General features: G+C 34.8%; 1 protein-coding gene and 1 long non-coding RNA gene across 4 annotated transcripts in view; one reads left to right on the top strand and one right to left on the bottom strand.

The window, feature by feature from the left end:
• Positions 1-12,054, top strand: part of LOC125275791 — a 59,601-nt gene that overhangs the window by 32,179 nt on the left and 15,368 nt on the right. The gene's annotated exons all lie outside the window — the stretch shown is intronic.
• Positions 1-12,054, bottom strand: part of ppp1r1b (protein phosphatase 1, regulatory (inhibitor) subunit 1B) — a 29,252-nt gene that overhangs the window by 13,246 nt on the left and 3,952 nt on the right. For 2 of the 3 annotated variants that reach the window (XM_048203070.1, XM_048203067.1), the window contains exon 2: positions 8,457-8,860. In XM_048203070.1, the coding sequence (XP_048059027.1) occupies positions 8,457-8,570 (114 nt within the window). In that variant the 5' untranslated portion in view covers positions 8,571-8,860. Of the gene's footprint in view, positions 1-8,456; positions 8,923-12,054 lie in introns of those variants that run through there. The other variant, XM_048203068.1, reaches the window with a different exon arrangement.

Here is a 12,054-nt window from a genome sequence, read left to right as displayed (position 1 = left end):
TCATAGGTAAAGAGCCAGCGATCAATAAATCCCAAAGTGTCCCTTATGTTCACATAATCAGATTAGGTCATTATAAATACTGTGAACAAAACAATTCACAATCTTGTCTGACAGCTCCGATAGCAATCTATAGTACCTCTACTGAGGGAAATGACAATAGTGCATCACACACTAAATCCATCACAGATGTATCCCATGATGCAAGTGTCTACTGTACACTACATCTCTTTATTTTGAAGAACAGGATTAGAGAGCAGCCTGTCTTTATCACACAATGGTATAGTGACATTTACCTTTAGAGAGATTAATCACAAGAGAAACTATAATCTTGTGGTCATTCTTTCTAGAATGATTATTATTAATATTATATCACATCACGGTATTCCACTAAAATATAACCAGTAAGTACATTTTATTTATAAAGCACATTTAAACATAGCAGAGCTATCCAAAGTGTTGAACAGAGTAAAGAAACGTAAAATAAAATGAGTAAAACCAAACAAAACAAACAATAAAACAGGAGTATGATAATATTAAAATGCCAGGGAGTAGAGTTTTCAATTTTGGTTTAAAAAAGGTAATGGAAGGTGCGAGGCGGATGTCCAGAGGCAATTGGTTCCATAGACTGGGCGGCAGTGGAAAAAAGAGGAATAGATAATAGAGCCCAATCTGAATATCTTAAAAGTCTAGAAGATGCCAAAGGAGTAAGAAAATATTTAAGATAAAATGGAGCTTGATCATTAAGAGCTTTAAAAACAAACAACAGAATTTTAAACTGAATTCTAAAATGGATCGGGAGCCAATGAAACGAAGCTGAATGTGGGGTGACATGATCATATTTCTTTGTCCCGGTCAACAACCTTCCAGCTGCATTTTGTACCATCTGGAGGCATGCAAGCGAAGACTGAGGAACACCCAGATACAATGAGTTACAGTAATCTAAGCGTGAGGTAATAAAAGCATGAATAACATTCTCCAAGTCTTGGAATCACAAAAACTATTTAAGTTTGGAAATAATACGCAATTAATAAAAACTATTCTTAACAACAGAATTAATTTGTTTGGATAAACATAATTCTGAGTCCAGGATGACACTGAGGTTCCTAACCTGGGAGGAAACTGAGGGGAAACGATTACCCAGCTCCTTAATGAGACTACTCTTTAGTTTTGGGGGACCGAAAACAATTATTTCTGTTTTGTCCTCTTTAAGTTGGAGAAAGTTATTTGATAACCATGTACTAATGTCCCGGATACATTCCAACTAGGGATGCAACAATACAGTTAGCCCACGGTTCAATACATACCTCGGTTTTTTAACCACGGTTTTCGGTTCGGTTCGGTTCAGTTTGTTATTCTATGCTTAGGCAATAGGAACAGTAAGAGGTTAGTAGAAAAAGTAAAAACGATTTATTGCAATACTCCTTTATTTTATTTAAAAGCAAAGAAAAGTCCACTAGTTTTTAGTGTATTGTATAATATAAAATAATTTTTTATTTTAAAATTAACACTGACATCTCACAGCTGTTGGTAGCCCATGTACAAACTGTACAAACAAATTCTCCAAAGCTGTTTACCCAAGCTTTCGATTAAATTTAATATTTGAAATCACCAATAAAATCTGACAACAACTGCCTCATTTTATTTTATTTTTTTTCTCAAACGCTGGAATCATGACAAAAAATCTGTACTTTTCAGGCTGGATCAAGCTAATGCGCATGCGCAGACCTAAATGCGCGTCTCTTGTGCCTCATTTCGGAGACACTCGTCTGGCTGTTTCTATAGAAACCGGTGCTTCTAACGGCCGCTGCAGTGACGCGATGACTTTATCAGTCAGCGATTGGCTCTTATTTAGAAGGTGGGACTTATTCCACCATATTGCGCGTTTCACTTTCTCCCATTCAAAACAATACGAGTGACGCGTCTTGTGTTATTCTATAGTCTTTGATTATACTCAACGGCAAAACCGAAATGTCTCCACACCACGGATTTGAAAGACGCCGGCGCTTCCTCGTACTGTAGCCTCACTTCCCCGCCGCTCGCCATGTTAAAGTGTGGAATGATGGTTCAGCGCCCCCTAACTTTAGAGCATAGTGATTGAATATTTACTCGCGGGGAGGAGTACTCGTAGACTTACAGGCACACACAAACAGTCAATTCGGAGAGAAATAAAACGCACATAAATTATTTAAACGTAAAACCGAAAAAACCGCAATTCACAAGCGCGTATTGAACCGTGGATGTCGTACCGAACGGTTCAATATTATATTGAGAATTGTGGCATCCCTAATTCCAACAAAGGTTAAATGGAATCGCTAAATTCCAATGGCAGGTACAGATGTGTATCATTGGCATAAAAATGAAATGAAACATTATGCTTCTTAATATCACACAGTGGTTGCATATAAAAGTTAAAAAGAAGCGGACCCAAAATAGAGCCCTGAGGTACTCCACTAATAATAGGAGCAGAAGATGAAGATAACTTACCCAACTCTCCAGAAAAAGAGCTGTCTTTAAGATATGAACTAAACCACTGTAAGGCCGTACCCTTGATACCGAATAAAAGCTCAGAACACTGAGAAACAGCACAACTGCTTCAACATTAATAAGAAATGTCTCTTGAGCAGCAAATCAGAATGATTTGTGAAGGATCATGTGACAATGAAGACTGGAGTAATGATGCTGAAAAATCAGCTTTGATCACAGGAATAAATTACATTTTGATGTATATTTATTTATAATTTATATAGTTATTTTAAATTATAATAATATTTCACAGTATTACAGATTTTACTGTATTTTTAATCAAATAAATGCAGCTTTGGTGAGCAGACATTTCAAAAACATTAAAACATAATGGTATATACTGTAGTTTAAATATTGATTTACATCTATATATATATATATATATATATATATATATATATATATATATATATATATATATATATATATATATATATATATATATATATCATTCTATCTGTAATAGATGTTGCCTAGAGCAGTATTTGTCATGCAGATTGTATCTACATTAAATCGCTCTCTTACATAAATCACTTAAGGGCTTCACTCTTCATGTTTTGTCTGTTACACCAACTGGTTTTTCCTGTTTACTTAATCTTATCTAGTTGCCATAATGAAGTACATTGTCTAGCCTGTTTTTTATTGCGTGACGTACATAAAGTGTTATGTGTATTTTGGCCCAAGTGACTGTAACCTGAGACATGATTAAACTCATTTATTAATGTTAATTTATTTCACATTGTTTATTATAGGGAGACTGGGTCTAGTTGTCACACTTTTTACCTCAATTTTTTTCTGAAAGTCAGTTTCTATATGGAAACAATTAAACATTTCCACCATTACTGACCCAATAGCGGGGCATGTTGTCACAATATATATATGGCAAGTTATGACAATTCCCCATATGATAGGGTGACCATATTGTGCCATTTTCCCAGGACACGTCCTGTCCAGGATTTCTAAGTTGCATAAAATGTAGTTTTGGCTTTGTTTTCATATTTGCAGAAGGTAATGATTAAAAAATTATTTTACCAATAGCGTGCATTATACATAATTGACCAATCGTGGCTTGCGAGAAGGCTGGATCTACAGAGAACGGTCAAAGCATTGCAAATATGACAACATTTTAATGCATTGCATGAAGACTGTCAATAAGAACAGTGGCTTGCACAGACCTCCGTTTAGAAACACATCGATATGACCACTTTCACGATTAAAGAGGCAAGGGCTCAAGCCATTTTAGGCAATTTAGAAATCCTGGACAGGACGCGTCCTGGGAAAATGGCACATATGGTCACCCTACCATATGACAACTAGCACTGGTCTCCCCATCGCGAAAAAAGGGGAAAAAAAGGGTGGTGGTCCTCATGGCATCATTGAATTGGTATTAAACTAGGACTTAATATCCATTTTTACTCTAATTTTACTCTAAACTAGGTGTTAATGTTTCCATTTATCCAAATGTTTTTCATTTTATGCAACAGGGGTTCATCTCAGCTTCATAATGAAATTCAGATCTAGGCTGATGAAGATCCCTGGGTGTTTTATCCCCTTTGGGACGTCTAAAGTTAAACTGTGCTGCCGTATATATAGAGGCCATAGTCTGGATCAGCATCAGGTCTACTTCATTAGTGTGCATCTTGGTAAAGATAAATGTAACTGCAGGTGTTTAAAAGTACTGAAGCGGGTCACTAGTTCACCTCCTGATGTCTTCAATGATCTCTGTTCTTTAGGAGGTCCTTATTACAAAAGTAGCCGAAGATTCGAAGGCAATTATAAAAACTAGGACGGAGAAGTAGCAACCCTGATTTCTGTTAATATACGAAGTTAAGAAGTGGCACACAACCCTGCCCAAGTCCTTTGTGGTGTCCACATAGGCCACATTTACATTATATGGTTCAAGTGACCCAATTCTGATTGTTTTCCTCTCATGTGGCACAGATCGGATATGACCCACGAATGTGTAAGCAGAAAAAAAGCACATGGACTCTGATATTCTTAAATCAGCTTCAGGCATCATTCATAGGGTGAAATAAATCTGACATGAATCGGATGTGTTCATTTGCGTCTGCCGTGTAAGCGAACAGTCGTATGTCATTGAAAAAGTGATGGTGGCGAATGACGTCAACTCCGACCGCGATCACGACTCTTTTCATCTGCACAATGAAGGATGAAGGCTAAGATGGTGCAGAAATCAAAAGCTTGTATTATCATTTCGTCTGTGTCCATTGCAAATTGCGCAGTTTTTACTTCCTTTTCGGCCTAAGGTTTTCCGGGTCAGTACATCTACCATGGGTTGTTTCGCCAGGTGTATAGTGCAAATGCAGATATCGGATATGGGTCACCTTTTTGTTAAAGAAAATGTAAGCCGGTCATCAAAAAAAAAAAAAAAAAAAAAGATCGGATATAGTCGACAAATTGGAACTGGGCATCAAATCCTGCAGTGTAAATGCAGCCATATGACTTTATAACTCGCAGTTCTGACTTTATTATTCACAATTGTGTTTATATCAAGCAATTCTGACATTATAACTCGCAATTGTGAATTTTTATCTCGCAATTCCAAGAAAAAAGTCAGAATGGCTGCATTTACACTGCAGGTTTTGATGCCCAGTTCTGATTTGTTGACTATATCCCTTTTTTTTTTTTGACGACCGGCTTACATTTTCTTTAACAAAAAGGTGACCCATATTCGATAAAGTCAGAATTGCACGATATAAACTGAATTCTGACTTTATATCTCGCAATTCTGACTTTACAACTCGCAATTCTGACTTTACAACTCACAATTCTGACTTTACAATTCACAATTCTGACTTTACAACTCGCAATTCTGACTTTACAACTCACAATTCTGACTTTACGACTCACAATTCTGACTTTACATCTCGCAATTCTGACTTTACATCACACAATTCTGACTTTACAACTCGCAATTCTGACTTTACATCTCGCAATTCTGACTTTACATCTCGCAATTCTGACTTTACATCTCGCAATTCTGACTTTACATCTCGCAATTCTGACTTTATATCACACAATTCTGACTTTGCAACTCGCAATTCTGACTTTATATCTCGCAATTCTGACTTTACGACTCACAATTCTGACTTTACATCTCGCAATTCTGACTTTACATCTCGCAATTCTGACTTTACATCTCGCAATTCTGACTTTACAACTCGCAATTCTGACTTTACAACTCGCAATTCTGACTTTACAACTCGCAATTCTGACTTTACATCTCGCAATTCTGACTTTACATCTCGCAATTCTGACTTTAACTCGCAATTCTGACTTTAACTCGCAATTCTGACTTTACATCTCGCAATTCTGACTTTACATCTCGCAATTCTGACTTTACATCTCACAATTCTGACTTTACAACTCACAATTCTGACTTTACAACTCACAATTCTGACTTTATAACTCGACTTTATAATTCTGAGAAAAAAAAGTCAGAATTGCAAACTTGCAATTGCGAGAAAATAGTCAGAATTGTGATATAAAAAGTCTCAATTACCTTTTTTATTTTTTATTCAGTGGTGGAAACAAGCTTCCATGGATTCACTACTTATCTACATGCACAATTTTGAAACATTGCTAGAACATTCAGTTAGAAGAAAAAAAAAAAAACCTCATCCAGCTCAAGCTGTTCCACAGACTCTGCTGGACTGTTTCCATGCACTACAAAATATGATTAAAAAAAAGGAGAAGATAAAATTGTCAGATGTTCTTGCTTCCATTGAAGCTCAAGGTGTGCTTTGGATCATTTTCAAATCATGCTGGAGAACACGATCATCAGGTTATGTTCATGTAGCTTTATATCCTTCCAGGACTAGAACCAAATGCATCCCATCCATTCAGTCTGACACCAACAAGCACAACACATGCTTGTCCAGTTAAAGTGCCCCATTATGCTTTTTTGAATATTGCCTTTCATGCAGTGTGTAACATAGCTGTTTGTGAATGTAAAAGGTCTGAACTGTTTCAAACTCGTATGAACAGCCCAAATTTGTAAAAAAAAAAAAAAAAAAAATTCCAGCCAATTTTGTGAAGATGATCAACAGATTCGACTCAAAAGAATGATTCGTATAAATTTGAAGTTTTGCTGAAGAATATCTAGAAAAATAGCACAACAGTTGTTTCTACTACTTTTCTAATGGTTTTATTGATTCTTTTTTTACATTTTGGAGTGACGTGGACCAGAGATTGAAGTGGCCAGGACATTTTTCTAAACTTCTCCTTTTATGTTCCACAGAAGACAAAGTCTTTGTTTGGAATAACATGAGAATGAGTAAATGATGACAGAATCTTCCTTTTTGTACAAACGATGACTTTGCCATCTAAACATCTTCATAAATGTTTGTGAACAGCTATGAAGCACAGAAGCATCTGCCTTTCTCTTCCTCTCACCTTTTTTAACTTGTGTCTCCTGAGGATGAATCACTGGCCTATCTCTGCAGCAGCGCAGTACAGAACAGCTCCCCGACCCACTTTGTTAAGACTAAAATTACAACACCAACAGGACGGGGAACTGGATGACACACGTACACACAGTCTTGCATCTGCACTCTTAGAGATGCAGAAAAAAATATAAACACAGCCGTCGGTGCGCCTCTTTATCTCAAAAAAGTACGTGCAACTGAAGGCTAAAATCAATAGCGGACTTAGAAACATGCTCATGAGCACGGTGCAATTTACCCACTGCATGCAGAAGCAATAAAACCACGTCCTGGTATCCAGAACATCAACTCACCCCAGTCCAGGTCACACACCGTTTACCATTTCCAGGACAGATTTATAGCCTTAAAACTTCACATTTTATGAGCGTGCTCAGTGAGTGTGTAGGGCAAACATGTCTCCAGGTCACATTTGACCACAAAATTAAAAGAAAAAATGAGAAATTAGATTTTACATCATGAAAATGAAGCCAATTTTTTGGACCATTAAGATTGTTTTGCATTTGGACATTATTTTAATAAGCACATTTCCTCTAGAATTCTTCGTGTTACTTTTTTTTTAATCATTTCTGTTATTCGCATTAGATTCTCATTCCTGTAACATAGATTTTTTTTTTTTTTCATTTTCAATTTATTTTTAATTGATTTATTTTTAATTTATTTTTAATTAAAATACAAGTTACACATGTTCTGTATTTGCTACTTTTTATGATTTCCATTATTCTCATAAGATTACATTCCTTTAACAAATTTTTTTTTTTTAATATGAATTTAGTTTTTTAAAAAAATATATAATGTTTTCTCTTTTTTTTTTTTTTTTTTTTTTTTTTTTACATTTTTTATTTATGGCACAAATAAAAAGCAGTACAACAAACACTGCAAAAACTAAATCAATTTAAAATGATAATTAAATAATATATTAATATATTACAATATAGAAGTTGTGAGAGTAATGAAATGTACATCAATGTGTGTATATATATATATATATATATATATATATATATATATATATATATATATATATATATATATATATATATATATATATATATATATATATAATATAAAAAATATATATAAAAAACTTAAGACTATAAGCCTAAAATAAGCCTTTTTTTTTTTTTAAAGTAAAACAATGTTTTTTTTCATCTGATTTTGGCTTGAAATATGTAAATTCAACTAGAGTAATAAAACTAACATCACAATGCATAAAAAAATTACATAGACTAAAAATAAGCTTAATTTTTTTTTAACAAAAACTTCTTATTGTTATCTGATTTTGGCTTGAAATACGACCACACATCATTCAATAATAATTTTCACAAGTCTCCATCACACAAACTAACACTTCAAAAGTCACTTGAAAGAGCTTCAGCAGGATAAAGTAAACTCAACTCATAAGGGTCTTTGCTACTAGTCAGCATCTGTGTATGTGTGTGTGTGTGTGTGTGTGTGTTAAAGTCATACCATTTCAACCTGCCGAGGGTCCAACTGGGTCGGTTCTGTTGCTGGGACAGCGAAGTGGATTTTCCTTCTTTCTTTGGGTTCCACAGGGCCCTCTGAGGGACTCGAGGGATCCATGATCTACTTTCGTCCTCTGTCAGTCTCACAAATATCCCTGGAATCTACCTATGCCTGTCTCAACATACATATGCACACACACACACGTGGCGTCCTCCAGACAGCTTTCTTCAATGCTCGTGGTGTTGTCTCCTCTCTCCTTGACTCTGATAGTCGTCTTCTCTGATTTGTCTCTCTGTTGAGCCTCTCAGATATGCCGGTGGCCTCTTTTTTGCCTTCTCTTATCAGTGTGACCTCTGGTTTTCTCCCTCTCACAGTGTTTGGAGTCGGTGTGGGTGTCCTTATATCAGCTGTAGGGAGGGAGAGAGAGGCGGAGCTCAGAGAGAGGATGGTACACTTGCGTGTTTTAGGGGGGTGTGCTGACGTTGATTTCTAATCAGAAAAAAAAAGATAATCTCATCCAGCTGGCTGAGCCTCTTTTGGCCTCTATTTGTGAATAAGAGATTAATAGAGAGCAAGAGAAATATAGAGAGAGGGCAATAATTCATGTCAGCAACCAATTTCAATGTATACTTCAGTTTTACACATCTAAATAGCTGTGTTGATGTCGAAAATAATCAGGAGTGACACTGATTTGAAGCTTAGTAAAGCATCAAACACAACAACTACAGTTGCTTTAAAGGGATAGGGAGGGATATTTTTCTCCCAAAAATAAAAATCCTGCCATTATTTACTCACTCCCATGTCGTTTCTCATCCTCATTTCTTTCTTCAAGGAGATCGTTTGTAACTAATATGATGTCAATAAGATATTTTAATAGTGGCTTGTGTGTCTAAATGCTTTTTGGGGCCATGGTGTTTATAAAATATATCAAACAATATAAATAATGCTTGGCCTGTTCTCAAATATTGCTGTAAAAATGTAAAACATACAATTGCACATTACTAGCAGTTTTAAGTCAAAGATCAGGGGACATTCAGTGTTGTTATTGTTAACTAAAACAAATGATTAAAAATCGATATTGCTAACTGAAATTAAATATAAATATTAGATGGAATTCTTATGCTAAAAAATGGAAAAAACAAAAAACTGAAATTAATAAGCTTAACGTAGTAAAATTACTAAAACTGATAATAAAAAAGCGAATAAATTCCAAAAGCAAAAACTTTAAAATTAACTGAACATATATATATATATATATATATATATATATATATATATATATACACACACATATATATATATATATATATATATATATATATATATATATATATATATATATATATATATACACACATATATATATATATATACACATATATATATATATATATATATATATACATATATATATATATATATATATATATATATATATATATATATATATATATATATATATATATATATATATACACACATATCAGTTCCGTAGCCAGCCTGTTGAAAGGGGGGGTTCTTTTTTTCAAAAAGTGGACCTTTTTGCAGTTTTTCTCCTCCTTTTGTATTTAATAATGAGGTTCAAAAACTTCATTTTGGTGACCTTTTATGCACTAATTTGTGCTGGATTAGCTTGTCTGCTGGTATCTTAATGAGCACGCTTTTTGATGCACCTAAAATATTTACTGCATTGTTGTCAAATTGCTTCCTCATGTATCACCTTTGTCAGTCCATACACAGTTCATAAGTTTAAAGACCACACTAACAACAGAATAGATTTAATGAACTTTACTGAAATATTAATAATAATTCTTCTCATCATCATTTCTTGACTCTCTGTCAATGCCTGCATTTCCATTGGCTCCAGTCTGCCGGTGTTGGCCAATCACAAAAGTCGATATTGCACAACCAATATCACTGAATATCCCACTATAATGCTACGTTTATATGGCTATTATATTGTAGACTATTGAGTGGATAAAATATAGAAATCCTTTTAATATATATATATATATTACAGTGTTTCCTGTGGTGGGTGGACATTGGTTCCTCTAGGGGGGTCCGGGGGCATGCCCCCCCGGAGGAAAATGTTGTATATTTTAAATTTACATGCATAAGTCTGGTGCATTCTGAGAGCAAAATCAAGTGACTAGATCAATGAAGAAATGTATTCTCTTGTAAACAATTTTGTGCTCTAAAAGTAATTTATTTATTGGTGATGGTAGGGCAATAATTTATTAGTGGGAGCCTGCATCTGTATTTGTGGAACTAATGGTCACTCTTTGATTTGTTAACCACTCCAGAATGCAATAACACCACCTCATTATAGATAAAAATAACAAATGAATAAAAATATATAATCATTAGCTGACCAATAAATAAATAAGTAAACTAGGTGAGTATATAATTCAGCAGCAAAAAGTATTCTAGCCTAATACTTGAGGAAAAAAAACTTTGCACAGTAATTTTATAAATCCAAATGTTAATAAAAATTTTAAAATTACTATTCGTATTCTTATGTAATGAAAAAACGATTTATATTAGATTTATATGTAAATAATTATGTATTTATATTAATGTAAGATTAAAACGCTTATTTAAATGTATTGTGCAGCTTTTTAATGGGGCAACAAGATATGATAGATACGACAGAACAAAATAGGCTAATAATAATCTTTCAGTGTGCAAAACCATGACAATATGAAACGCTTCAAAACAGCAGCAAAAAAACGCTAATGCGCATCCCTGGTGCAGAATGATGTGCTTGAAGCAATATCGAGTCAGAGTTCGAGTCTGTTTCTTCTTACTTTTAAACTTCAGTTATTGTGCGTGTGACGCTAATTCATAGTCCTTGTGTTGTGCGATCTAACAGACATCCTGTATCCAGTATGACATCGTTCAGAAATAGCAATAAACTCCAGCGAGAGTTTTACCGTGCTGACTGTCGTTACCGAACGCGACGCGCTGTTTGAGTGCTGAATGATTGACAGCTGCAGCAGAGGGAAGACGAGTTTCTGACCGTGAACTTATCGACGTACATATCCTTCTGTCCCTCACATGAAGCTATGGAATGGCTTCAGATGACTTTGAATATAGTGCACGAAAACTTAATTGTGCTAGTCTACTTATTTTGCTCTATGACTCCCACTTTTGCCATATAAAAGAGCGCAATTATCAGACGGTAATTTAAATATCGTGACCTAATTTCCGTTTCATTTTGAGACAGTGGCGGGACAAATTAGAATGTGGCGGGCGGCCACAGTCTAGTCAATGTATGGGAAACGCTGTATATATAACCCTGTATATATAACCATTCAGAGGCGATGTTTCTTCGCCGTTGCTTTGAAAAGTGTATTGCGAGAACTAGGCCTGCACGCGCGGCACACACACACGTCCAGCTACAAATGTATCATATTAATTTGAAACAGCAACACAGAATATTTGTCACAAGCATTGATTAAAACAGGGGTACTCAAGTTCAGAGGCCAAGAGGGCCGCATTTTAACCAAATGAAAAGCGAAGGGCCACAAATTATAACTTGGATCGTAAGACATTTATTTAGGCCTACTTAAGACAATATTTGTAGTTTTACTGTTTATTT

This window comes from Megalobrama amblycephala, linkage group LG9 (assembly GCF_018812025.1).
Source record: "Megalobrama amblycephala isolate DHTTF-2021 linkage group LG9, ASM1881202v1, whole genome shotgun sequence".
In the NCBI taxonomy this organism is placed as follows: Eukaryota; Metazoa; Chordata; class Actinopteri; order Cypriniformes; family Xenocyprididae; genus Megalobrama; species Megalobrama amblycephala.
This window is presented reverse-complemented; position numbering and strand designations above follow the sequence as displayed.